Below are 14,237 nucleotides of genomic sequence, written 5' to 3'. Positions count from 1 at the left end.
GTTGTAATTCTCTGTTCTATATTTCTCTGTAATTCCTTTCTGTTATACATTGTTGCACATTCCCTCAGGTCTCACTTCCTTTTGTTACTCGGTAAACATTATCTTGAGAATTTAAAGCGCTGTTTATCTGTGTGGCATTGTATACCCACTGAACATGTGGGCCCAGCCCTCGGCTCTTACAATATAACCCCCCTACACATGGCTTTTGTCCAGGTGGATTTGAGACATTTGCAAACAAACAAGTCTTCAATAGAACCCAAAAGTTGCACCTGCCAGTACAGGAAAAACTAAATATCACAAGAAAAAGACATGATCATACACAATGCACACATAAATTATACACCAAAGGAAAAAAACTAACATGTCCCCCATAGAATTATACATTTCCATATTTATAAAAAAAAATTGTGCCTCTGTTCTGTTTATTTGTGCCCCAGTCACCAATTACATTCTAAATGGCTGCATGATCATCATATGGTGTGTGACATCATTGATTCCCCAAAATACTGATAAGCCCTCCCTACAGCAGCTTAGTTCTGCATTTTTATTTGCAGATCATCCATTCAGTGCATTGGAAAGTGCAATATGAAGAGACCAGCTCCTGTGTAGTCACATCATCCAGCCCCATTAATGATGGAGATCAGAACAATGTGATTGACAGTTCTGGCAGTGCCGTTGCCATGGACACCTTGGAGCTGATTGAACTGTGTCGGCACTGCTTTGCTGACAGTCTGCCAGATGGCTATTATTACCAAAAACCTTCTGCAGAGCTCTAAGCAGAGCATTGCTTACATGGGGGTATGCTTGCAGCAGATGATGCAATGTAGACCAAGGATATTTTTTTTACATTTTATTTTATTTCATGCATTTAAAAAAAGCAAATAAAATATAAAAATAAACCAAATGTGATTAATTTGTCATAACGCACCTGATAACAGGCTCATAATTCAACAAACAGTAAATTATATTAATTTATAGGTAATGGCGCAAGAATTTTACTATTTTTTGCTTTGTATACTACCACAAAATACACAGCAAGGACAGATATGCTGAAGCTTAGAGATGCAATAAAACCTTACTGATGATGACCTAGCTGAATGTTATTCAGCTCACAACTGCTTATTTTAGGGATATAGATATGTAGAGAGAGATATAAAATATGGGTTGTATTATTTGATATGGGTTGGCATCTATTCTGTACATTGTAATTTTTAATTTATTTTATCTGTAACATGAATTTCTATATTTAATGTTGTATGTTAGGATTTTACATGGTTTGACTTGGCTGTACTCCAGCATGACTGTGTGTGTGGGGGGGGGGGGGGGGGTTAATGTCTACCTTTGCTGCAGCAGGAAAAAAATGTGTGTATGTATATAATTTGTAATTTTTTAAATACTGCTGTAAAAATATAACTGTATAAAGTCCTGTTTTTTAAATGGTCTATTTCGCAACAGGATTGTTTCTGATCTGATTTGTTGAATATAATTTTTGTGACCTTTTTAAAATGTGAAGAGCAACGCAGGAAAAAAAAAACACCATGCGCCCTCTAGTGATTGTTCATTATAATGCACTTAGTATCTCATTTGTGACAGAGATTTGCAAAAGGACAAATTTATTGAATAATCTAAAATTTTGTAGTAAAAAAAGACTATAATTATTAGGGGATTCTGCATATGACTATATACCAGGCATATACCAGGTGGAATAATGACATTGCTTTCACCCATTCAAATGAATTGCTGAAGGTAATTCACAAAAATGTGTTCTAAGGCCTTGTGCCTTGAAAAAATACTACATAGCAGTTGAAAACATGGAAAAGCTCTGCTGTGTGTTTTTAAGTTGTTGTTGTTTCTAGATAAGTTTTACCAACGGATGAATTTATTGCTATATTTAATGAATACATATATTTGTATATACATGTGGGATTGTATTATAGTGACAGATCGCTGTGCTCACGGAGAGATCAGTGACATATATGAGTGGACGTCACTGTTCTTGCTTCTGTGACTGTTGTGTATACTGTTATATGTTGTTGGGACAGTGAGGCATAGCAAGGGAAGTATAGTTTATTTTTCCCCTGCTTGCTTCTCCAGTTCTAGTCCCAATATAGTTCTACACCAGTCACGGGTAATGGATTAAACTTTAAACCAATGAATCTGGTGGCGAGACAATAGTTGCATATTTATATAGCTTTTAAGAATATTGTTTAACATGTAATCCAGTTCTTATTTGTATCTCTGTCTATTGCAGAAAGACTTTTGGAAAAACTATGCACACAATGGGCATGGAGGTAATACAGGTAAGTAGTTTAAATATTTAGAATAACATATTTTAGGGATACGTTAAAAAGACTGTAGAGATCCAAGCTTAAAACAAACATACAGCACCTGATCAGCACCCTGTACATAACTAAAGCACCAGAACCAAACTCTTTGCTTGAATGGTGCATACGAACCAAGCACTGTACATAAGTACTGTCCAGAACCTTAAGAAATCAAGATTACAATTATTTCTACATAATGATGGAAACAGTAATGATGCAAGAAGTTAAGGTGCCAACATAGTGACGGTGTCCATGACATTATACTAATATACCATAGCCAAAATACCAAGCTAATGTAGTTTACCTTACTGATACTGAGAATAAGGGGAATGGTGTCCTCACATCTGCCTTTCCCAGACATATACTAAGCAACCCATGCCTTTTTACCCTTTGATCGAAGTAGTGTGTGACCCAGTGCTTGCAGATATGATACTGTCATGACCTCCACTACAATGGTACAATCATTGCTTATTGTCCTGTCTTTGGTACCTATTCTCAAAAGTAGACAAGGGGTAGTACCCCTATAATAACATAACAACCAGTATACTTATTTGGAGCAACTAATTTAAAACTTTTTTTCTTTTCTCCTACAAAAACAAAAATGCTCCTTTCCTTATATATAAAAGGAGGCATGTGAATACTCCAATATAATAATACAAATATACCCTGAGATGGCACCAAGAGCAATTATTACACCCCAAAATCTATACCAGGTTCCCCAACCGTATTGTTTATAGATCTGTCCCTTCAAATTGGGGAAAAAAGGGCTCTTATGGGTCCCCTAGGACCCCTGGGCCAGGATTCTACTGCAGCCACTGTACCCCTTATTTTTTTGCCCCTGCCATGTCATTGCTTGAACCAAAGGTAAATGCTAGTTCAAATCCTATTAATTATTTCCTGTTTCCACTCATTTGTATCTATAATATCCTTGTGTGATGCTGACAGTGTCCAAAAGGCACAATCAATCTGTTTCAGCACTTTGGTTATGTTTATTTTACTACAAGTCACTGTTCATTGTTTTCCCCATAAATTGTTGTTGTTCTGTAAACCTGTACATGTTGCCAGCGAGGGGTAGATTTCCTTAGCCTAATTTTTACCGTATTTATTAATTTCTGTACTTGCAGACAACTCTCCTGCTGTGGATGTTGCTGGCCTGGTTGCAGGACTGGTGGGAGGTCTTGTATTGCTTATAATGATAGGTGTTCTTATCATGTATTGTGTGCGATACAAGGCTAAGGAACGGTCAAGACATGGAAGGTAGGTGTACACAATATATTTTGATAGATTTAACAAAATGTCAGGATTGCTAATTGTGCTTTATGGGTCAATATAAATTATATTGTGAATAAACTTAAAGATACTGGAAATTCTCTAAATTTAGTATTCAACCACATTATGGTGGAACCAAAAGATAAATAACAGTTGTAGCTAGACATGGGCAATAAGGGGGGGGGGGGGCATATAATTCAATTCAATTCGGAGCCAGACCGAGGGGAGAATGACAATGGAAATGCTGCCACTGAAGTTAATAGATCTTTGAAAAGCAATCCAGGGGGTCCAAGTATTGGAAAATACAAGCAACCTCCCTTTGTCATTTGCCTTCAACTCCATATGCATGAGGTATGTGCAGTGCCTCCACCCACAAAGCTCTGAAAGTGGAAAGAGCCAACCTCCATAGTCTCAAAATTACCACCAGAACTCCACCTATAATGTTGCAAAGGAGACTCTTCTTAATCATAGGGAGAGGGCCTCACAGAATATAGAGCAGGACCTTGTCAGATGTGTGTAATTGCCTGACAACAAATGGCACTATATAGTTGGGAGACATCGTTACATAGAGGTACCACAAAAATGGCAACTCTACCATATATGCAACATTGTCCCAGCATCCCTCGCACAACAGCAATACAGCTCTGATAACCTACGGGAAAACACTGTGTAACTTTACCGGGGTGCAATACTACTGAGAGGATTCTATAATTATCTTGTAATTATTGAAGAAGAATAAGATAGCAGCACTCTAAATGAAGGGGAAAAGGACTTGATATGTGGTCAATTCCCTTTTTAGGGCAGTGTCCCAAGCTCAGGGATACTATGGCTTGGAGTCCCCCATCTCCAGCAGCAGCATACCATAAAGGAGATAGATTGTGTGCTCAGGAAAGTGTTAAAAACAGCATAAGTCCTAAAATGGGGTAAGGGTGGTTTTCAGGCAATGAGTGGAAAAAAGTGATGCACGTGATAACCCTATACCTCCTGTCCAAGAGGGGGGTTAAAAATGACGCTTAAATTTAACCTTGGCATATAGTAAACCAGCAGAGAAATTTGATATTCTTTCTACCTTGTAATAATTTAGAGAAAAAAATTTAGAGATATAGAGATTTTGTTATTATATATTTGTCTTGTAATGCTTCATTCTTTGTTGTTATAATTTGTTATACTGCTGTGTTAACATCTGGCCAGCAGCTGCACTGTGTGCTCTGTGTTATATAGGATTAGATTTGCCATATAGACACAGGGTTAGAAGCTCTGGATCTATAGGAAACAGAAGAGAAGCTGCACAGCAGGATCAGTCCCTGGTGCAAAAGCTTTATGTATTGCTTCATAGACGTATAGACATAGAATGGCAAATCCAAAGATTCTTGATAATACTATAAAATGTTAACAGCAGCACAAAAGCTCAATGAAAGAAATTCATTTTTATATAACCGGGAATGGCCCAGTTCCTCTGCTGCACTAAAAAATTGTGTTTTGGTTGCAATTTTATGTTTTATAAAGTTGTATAGGAGTAAGATTTGTAAGACCATTTTATTTATATTGTTCGTATTTCTACTTTTGCTTTCAGGGTCCCTGTACACCTAACTAGTAATACACCACTTCCTGAAGCCCTCCCACTTAACCAGCCTCCATTCCCTGAACCTACAGCTCCAGGACTGCCATCCTATGAAGAAGCACTGGAGGCATCGGGTACATATGATGCCCCCCCTCCGCCTTATAATAGGTACTAAAACATATGTTAAACCTCTACAGGCTTGCATGTCCTGCCATAGTCAGGTGTTGTATTTACAGTTTAAGGCTAAATTCACACTGCCGTGAGCCTGCCGCGCCGTAGCACGGCGGGCACACGGCAGCGCGCGGAGAGGAGGAGGAGGAGGAGGTGAGCGCAGCTCACCCCCGCCCCTCTCCATAGGAAGTAATGGCGCACGGCGCCGTAATACGGGGAAAGATAGGACATGTCCTATTTTTCCCCGGGCTACAGAGCGGCACGGTGCCGCACGTGTGCTGCACCGTACCGCTCCCGTACAGGGCCGTGAGCCCATAGAAGTGTATGGGGGACGTATATCGGCCGCATATACGTCGGCCGTATATACGTCCCCCATACTGTAGTGTGAATGTAGCCTAACATGCAGGATCCATAAAAACCTATATTTTCAGTGCTATATATTTGTTACATATTTTTGTTTCCAAATGACCTATGTTAGTTTTTCATATCTGTTTTTAAGAATTTTCTGGGTATAATTATCAATGTCCAATCCACAGGATTAACCAGCAATATCTGATCAACATAACTGTTCAGCTGATCATCAATACAATGCATGAAGCCAGAATTGGCTCTGTATCCCATGTCGGGCTGTAGTTAGTTTCTTGGTCACTATAGATGACACGCACCAACTGGCTCTTGGCCCTTTATAAATGAAGGACTGAAGAGCAGTATCAGTCACCAATGGATCAGATTTTGGAGGCTTAACCTATTAATTATCAATTAATTTTATTTTCTGGACAATCCTTTTTTGATTACTGTGAAATTTGGGTGTCTGTATACATGGTTGGCGTCTCAACATCCCATATTCTGCACTTACTCCATATAGACAACATATGGAAATACAGCTGTATCCCCTAGGCCCCCCCACCTGTCATTTGCAAAAGGTCTGCTGGCTTTCAGGGCCCTGATGCAACTACTATCTCTAAAGTTTCCTATGTCATAATAAAATCTTAATATATTAAACCTCCTTATAACCGGATGTACCATTTATGATATAATATAGTTTAGAATTGGTAAAGATTTATATGGTTTCAATTACGAACATGTTCATTTATTTTATCTCAGAGGTTCTGCCAGATCAAATCAACCCAGTTGAAGTCAGTCATGACTTTTTTTTTCCTCTGTGTGACCAGCGTCTGACTTGAGAGGAGGAACATCAACTTTGGAGCTAAATGAACTATCTATGGATTTTAACACTACTACTGAAATTACCGTTACCAAAGACAAGACCACTGAACCGGAATGGTGGATTTTATTTGTGTTTACGCTCTATTGGAAGAGACTCCTTTTTTCTAGACCTTGGACACGGTCTTGGTAGCTGAAGTTGTAATTAAATGTGAACTTGTTATCCATTGCACAAACACAGTACAACTCTAAAGAAGCCGATTTACTAGATGACTAAATTAGTATCATTTTCTCCCTTTCTTGGAATATTCTGTGTAATGTGCGAAAATTTTAATTTCAGGGATATTTTATGAGTGGAGACTCTTCAATAAAACCAAACAAATATTTAAATGTTCCAGCTGGAATGAGAGCCAGAAGGGGTTTTTGTGCCCATTTTTTCCTTATCCTGAATGGTTTCGTTCAGATCCGCAGATTATTTCAAATGTAATTGCTTTGACTACATAACAATAGCAGTGCTATAGATTCCTGAGGAAATTCCATTAAATCTGTGACACTATGACAAATCATATGTTGTGTCTGGAAGTCACTGGTTCTCACTTCATGGGCCTTACAGTTTACACTCAAGGCTGCATGATGCTGGCCACGTCATCATTAGGAGGTTTTTATGACGTATAAGTGACACATTTAAAAATATATGCTGTGAATATCTCATGTGCTGTGGTATGGATACACTGATGCTCTGCTCCCTTTGGTCTTTTTAAGTATTTAATGGAGCACTTGACAAAAAAAGAATTTACAAGTAAAAAATATTTTTGTTGGTTCTGATGTGCAAAGAAATATTTTTTTCATCTTTTTCCCTAAAGTATCTAAATGAAGTTTTTGTACTTTTTAATCTTGTAAGAAAATAAATCTTTCACCACCTTCATGAATTCCAAATCAGATCTCTTCTTCCAGACAGTTGGATCCAGGCAGTCTGTTCCAGCCCATACACACCCATGTGACAGTCCAAAGCCTAATTAGAATATCACTTGCTGAAACTATGATAATAAGCTTGCTATGGTCAGATGGGTGGTCCTGGGCAACAGATGGCTTGGACCCACCCAGCACAATACAGATCTAAAAAATATGGATATTAATTAATTGGGAATGGTTGCCTACTATATAATGCAAATAATTAGTTTGGTGAAGGTGGTGAAATGCTTTGAGTAAGTGAAGCCTTTTTGTTGAGCGAAACCATATTCATGGAACACATTAAGCATCAATTTGCTGCCTCCCCAGAGGTGAATTATATCATTAGTCATGGACCACTTGTTACACAAATATTTCTCTCAGTTATGCACATGGGATTTCTTATAGGGCAGGATGGAGAAACACTGTTTTAAAGGGATATCCCCATTTCAACAAGTAATTGATATTGTTTGAATAATGGAAAGTTATACAATTTTTCAATATACTTTCTGTATCACTTCCTGACGGTTTCTAGATCTCTGCTTGCTGTTATTCTATACAAAGCTTCTATGTTTCCTTCCTGTGGACAGAAATCTGACCATGATCACCCAGGTGCACGGCTCATTAAAGCACACAGCTCTAATTAGTCTCTGTGATACTAATGAGCTGTGCACCTGTGTGACCTTGGACAGATTTCTGTACACTGGAAGTATAGCATGACAGCAAGCACAGATCTAAAAAACCGTGTGGAATTGATATAGAAAGTATATTGGAAAATTGTATTGTTTTTCATCATACAAACAATAACATTAATTTGCTGAAGTGGGAATACCCCTTTAAGGACTGCATCATAGGCTGTTGCTGCATCAGCACAGTCATCTGACACTAATTCTGTGTCCATGGATGGTCCTTGGATCTTTCCTTCAAATGCCGCATTTTGTGCCTTCTTGAGTTCCTGCATGCGTAGGGAATGGGGGAGTCTGTTGGGGAGTGTGAATAAGTACAGAAAATATTTTTTAAAAAGAAAATGCTTGTATTACAAACACATTTCACTAAAATGTTGCCTTAATTAAAATTTGTATTTTTAAATAAAGATAATTTGTTATAAAGATTTAACTTTTGTATGCTATTTTAGTTCCATAACTATTTTTCTTCCTATCCCCATGTGTATTCATTTTTTAACGAACTCTGGATGGATCCCTAAAGACGCATATTTCTTTCCTACATGTGAGTGCACAAAAAGTTGGTGGTGTATTGTTTGGAATAATAATCATTTGGTGACCTCAAAGTCCTGGGCTACTTTTCTCATTCTGCACAGCCATTTTCTGGTCAGATCCCAAAGTCCGCGTTCAATGCACTGGATGGGAATCTTTGCATTATCCCTGCCTGCAGGCCATTGTTAAGGTCTATTTGCAAAAGATAATTGTGTTATTTGTATAAGTGTAGTCCTGGGTATTTTTCTCTTTTTTTAACCCCTTTCCAACATAGAAAGTAATAGTACTGCACAGCAGGACGTCACTACCTGAGCTGTGCAGTACTATTACGTCAAGCTTCTGGCACAAACACAGGTGCTTACCAGGAGGATCTGCTCCTCTCTGTGGCAGCCCTGGGGCTGCGTAGGGATCCTGCATGTTAGGTCCTGCTTCTGGGCAGCAGGTTCAGAACACACTTTAATACATTTGTATTGCAGTGTGTGAGCTGTGTATGAGCTTGAAGAAGCAATCAGAGGATCACAGCCAACCTGTAAAAAAATATATAAAAAAGTGAATAAAAAGTTTTTTTAAATAAAGAGCCCCAAAAACACCACCATCACATCTGATAAAGTACAAAAAGAAATCCCCCACATATTTGGTGTAGCAATGTCCATGTCCAACAATCTGTACAATAAATATTGGATACAATATTTGACCCGCTCAGTTAGCATCATAAAAAAAAATTTTTTTCAACAAATCCCTTCACAAAAAATGATCTCAAAAGCAAGAAGAAAAATGTTTGTGCCCCAAGAAGAATAACTCTTCATGCAAAAGATAACCCCTTAACCAGCTCTGTCAACATAAAAAAAACTAAAGTCGTGCCTTTGAAAATATGGCTAAAACAAATTTAAATTTTACTTTTTATAGTTTTTTTTTAAATTAAAAATAAGTAAAATACCGTATATACTCGAGCATAGCCTATGTACCTAATTTTGGCACAAAAAAATGGGAAAACCTATTGACTCAAGTATAAACCTAGGGTGGGAAAATGCATTGGTCACATCCTCCACCCAATATATAGCCAACCCTTTGTTCTTCCTTTATTAGTGCATATTTAAACATCTAGGTTGCAATAAATCCAAACGTGTTTCAAGCAGATAACCTGCTCTTATTAAAAAAAAAAGAGCAAGTTATCTGTTTGATACGCATTGTTTGTATTTTATTGCAACCTGGATGTTTAAATTAAGCTAATAAAGAAAGAATTAAAGTTTCTCATGAGCTGGACCTGAAATTTGTTTTTGTGCTATTCAGCCCTTGCAGCAGGGTGGACCATGCTCAAGTGGGAGCAATTAACCAGGAGTATGGTGAGCTGGAAAGTGTCTTCATTTATAGCCAGAAGCCCCCCCTCCAGTATATAGCCAGAAGTCCCCCCCCCAGTATATAGCCAGAAGCTCCTTCAGTAGATAGACAATAGCCCCCCCCTAGTTTGTAACCAGCAGCCCCCTAGTATATAGCCAGAAGCGGCCTGCCCCCCTTAGTAAATAGCCAGTTCCTGTGCCCTTAGTATATAGCCAGTTCCTGTGCCCTTAGTATATAGCCAGTTCCTGTGCCCTTAGTATATAGCCAGTGCCTGCCCCCTTAGTATATAGCCAGTGCCTGCCCCCATAGTATATAACCAGTGCCTGCCCCCATAGTATATAGCCAGTGCCTGCCCCCATAGTATATAGCCAGTGCCTGCCCCCTTAGTATATAGCCAGTGCCTGCCCCCTTTGTGTATATAGCCAGTGCCTGCCCCCTTTGTGTATATAGCCAGTGCCTGCCCCCTTTGTGTATATAGCCAGTGCCTGCCCCCTTTGTGTATATAGCCAGTGCCTGCCCCCTTTGTGTATATAGCCAGTGCCTGCCCACTAGCATAGTAGGAGTACAGAGGGTTTTTTTTCATAGACTTAAGTATAAGCCGAGTAAGGGTTTTTCAGTACATTTTATGTGCTGAAAAACTTTGCTTATACTTAAGTATATTTTTTAAAAAAAACTATATATTAGGAATTGCTGTAACCATAGTGATCCACAAAATAAGGATAGCATATTATTTCTTATGGTAAGGTGGACAGCCCAATAAAAATGATAAAAACCCAATATAAGAATTGATTTTATTTTCACCCATCAGGAAAGAGTTAATTCAATCTCATCAATAAGCTAAAGAGGCAGCAAAATGAAGTTTTTGTAAAGTGCATCTCATTGCCGTTACAAAGTGTCAATGATAATGTGCACTTTATCCATTATGGATGTGTAGATGTTTTAGAATATACATCTATTACGTAATTTTAGGGGTGTAGTTTGTATAATGAGGTTTCCCATTACTTAGGCCTCTCAAAGTCACTTGAAAGCTAAGCAGGTCCCTCAAATCGTAGGTTCTGGTGATTTTCATGAAAATGTGAAAAATAGCACTTAGTTATAAGCCTTATACATCCAACAAAAAATGAGCGGATACATAAGAAACCGTAGCAAGTTAATTTGTTGCTATGACTGTCTAAAAAGGAAAAAGACTTTTGAAAACACATTTTGACATCATCCCAATTTTTCCACCAACATGAAGTACAATGTGTCATGAGAAGACAATCTCAAAATCGCCTAGATATGTGAAAGCCTATAACCACATTTATTTGGTCAATGGACCATGTCAGTAATGTTCAAAATGGCAAATTTATTAAAGGACATCTAGCATCCGGTTTACTGATGGTAGATGTTTGGCATTATATGCTTGTTTCTTTATGCTATTTTTAGTGCAAGGAAGGGCACATTTACAGAGAAAAAGACTTTTACAAAAGTATGTAAATGAGCCTCTCTGCATCATCGGGAATTAAATCATTCTGACTCCCCTCCACCCCTCCAAGCCTGTTGTGATGATATCTTTCACTCCCGACCGAAGAGCTAGGAGACAACACTAGCCCTCTGACTTCACCGGCCAGCTCCTCCTCGGCTGGCAGTAGGAGGTATGGTCACAGCTGGGGGGCTGAATAAATTATAACCCGGCGATGCTGAAAGGTCCTCAGGTGACGTATTCCTAAGCGCCTCCGGCTCATTTACATATTTTTGCAAAAGTTAATTTTCTCTGTAAACGTGTCCTTTCTTTAAGTACTAAAAAGGTTTCAGACTGACGGTTCCTACCCTTTCGATGATTAATAATGTAGCAATGTTTAATGCTAGGGTATGCTCCATTTTAACAATAACTCAACAGATACTCATACTATATATGAAGAGTGGAGTAGATCAGATGCTGCTTCTCAATAATAATTTCACTATTGAAATTCAGACTTACTAATGACACATACCATCTCAATTTAAAATGAAATGATTTGCAATCGTTTAGGTTGGATTTAATGACATACATCATAACTCAAGCAGAAGATGTAATTGCTGATTAGTTAATCAATTCATCAAATATCTTGTACAGAGATCAAGCAAGGACCATCTTAGCTACGTGTTTACTTCAAGTACATTGTAGACAGACAAAATAGAATTTTTTTTCTTTTTATGGACTGTACTGTATATGATGCATTTTGAAATGTATATTTAGTAAGGCATACATTTGTCTTGGAGAGGTCCAGCAAATAGGCAGCATGTTCACAGACCATTGGATAAAGATATGTGGTGATCTGCAGCCTAGGTGTGCTATTTGTTTATATTATTTATAATATTATCTATTTTTCTTTCCTTTTAGATTAGTCTAAAATCATTTCACGTGAAGAGGTATTCCATCTTTTATAATTTGATTACATACTGTAATTTAATCATCCATTAAACATGGAGCTATGTTATCTTAATCCGATCAGATCAAAATAATCATTAGTAGTGCAGCAGCATCTTTAGGCAAGGGAGAAACCATGGCATTGCTCAATGAAGGCTCCACACTAGGCTATAGTTGGCTACTGTTGTTGACTCTGTGATTTAGCTTTACTAACTGTAGTTGTTAATAATAGTACTAGCTTTAACCAGGGGTGTACAACCTTGATTTTTTTTTTTTGTACCCGGCACCCTGCTGCAAGTAGAGATTCGCAAGCAGCTCACATCCATCGCTAATGGAAAATGTCATTGGTGCAGGATTCCAGGTAGCGTCTAATACAGCTGAAAAGTACTCACCGCTCAACTGTCCTCTCTTGCTGCTTTGACTTCTGATGCTAGTTCTATGTGCCCGTGTGAGGACCCTGGTCAAGAGGGGACTACAGGTGTGGTGAGTACATGTCAGCTGTTTTATACTCACCTACTCCAGCCGCTGGTGCATTGCAACCAACATCAAAAGCCAGAGAAGGAGAGAAAAATCCACAATATAGCAGAAATGAGAAGAGGAGCCGTGAGAGGGTGAGTATTTATTTATTTTTTATTTTTTTTGTCTGCTCTGGAGTTTCCAGTATTAGTCTTTTTTGAGGGGCTCCAGTATTGTTTGGTTTCTGGGGTAGCATTTGTGCTGTACTGTTATTGTTTTCTTGCATCTAAGTTCTGGTTACTAGTGCAGTTCCTTGAATTTCGGTATTCTGACAATGTGACACTCCTATAAAGTCCTATAAAGGTCCTATAAAGTTTGTGCACCCTTGGCCTGAAGAATTACAATATGATTGCTAGTCAATGTAACCTGGAAAACAAGCAAAATTTGTATTTTGCATCAACATTTCTGCTATCCAGTGTAGGAGAGATGTTGGCCTAAAACATATAAACATTTTGTGATCAGTGGAAGAATTAATTAATCTTTAATGGGGAAACACCTTTAATGGTCTGTATAGATTTATAGTCAAAGTCAATAATTTAACTGAGTTAAATATGAAATCCAACCGAAGTTAGTGCTTAGGTATTAGGCTTTCCAACAACCAAGGGCATCATCCGTAGGTTTATTGAGGCAATGCCTAACAGCCCAGATGAGAGTGAACAGTGGTCTAATGGAGGTTTAGGTAGCTGTGACAGGAAGGCTGGTGGCTCAAATCCACATCTGTGCCCAGCTCTGCTGTTATTATTTCACTGTGGCTGCATCTGCCATGGGATGGGATGAAGATTCCACCTCAGCGGGCAGAGTGCAGACCCTGCCAGATGCAGGCTACCGGATGCAGGCCGCCTGCCCCCCCCCCCCCACACTGCTATTGGGGGTCAGGCTGTGTATACTGGGTGGAGCCTGTGTATAATGGAGGTGGCTGTGCATACTAGGAAAAGGCTGTGTATATTGGCGGGAGGCTGTGTATACTGGGAGGAGGCTGTGTATATTGGGGGTATGGCTTTGTATACTGGGGGAGAGGGTGTGTATACTGGGGGAGAGGCTTTGTATACTGGGGGAGGCTGTGCAGACTGGGGGGAGGCTGTGTATAGTGGGGAGGGCATTGTATACTGGGGGAAGGCTTTAAATACTGGGGTGTGTGCTGTGTATACTGGGGAAGGCTTTGTATACTGGGGGGAGAGGCTGTGTATCCTGGAGTAGAGACTGTATACTAGGGGAGGCTGTGTGATACAGGGGGTGGCATGGCTCTGTATACTGTCTACTGGGGGAGGCTGTTTGGTATTGGAACTGTATATAAATCGGTTGTATATATAAATCAGCTGGTACATCAGGGGCCTAGTATATAT

The 14,237-nt window shown here is 38.9% G+C and overlaps 1 protein-coding gene across 2 annotated transcripts in view; it reads left to right on the top strand.

The window, feature by feature from the left end:
• Nucleotides 1-8,553, top strand: part of PRRG2 (proline rich and Gla domain 2) — a 48,218-nt gene extending 39,665 nt beyond the window's left edge. For both annotated transcript variants that reach the window (XM_072110355.1, XM_072110353.1), the window contains exons 4-7: nt 2,252-2,300; nt 3,449-3,581; nt 5,167-5,322; nt 6,430-8,553. In XM_072110355.1, the coding sequence (XP_071966456.1) occupies nt 2,252-2,300; nt 3,449-3,581; nt 5,167-5,322; nt 6,430-6,460 (369 nt within the window). In that variant the 3' untranslated portion in view covers nt 6,461-8,553. The remainder of the gene's footprint in view (nt 1-2,251; nt 2,301-3,448; nt 3,582-5,166; nt 5,323-6,429) is intronic.
• Nucleotides 8,554-14,237: the final 5,684 nt, after the last annotated feature.

This window comes from Engystomops pustulosus, chromosome 6 (genome assembly GCF_040894005.1).
Source record: "Engystomops pustulosus chromosome 6, aEngPut4.maternal, whole genome shotgun sequence".
In the NCBI taxonomy this organism is placed as follows: Eukaryota; Metazoa; Chordata; class Amphibia; order Anura; family Leptodactylidae; genus Engystomops; species Engystomops pustulosus.
The sequence above is the reverse complement of the archived record's forward strand: the minus strand, read 5'-3'. Positions and strand labels throughout refer to the sequence as shown.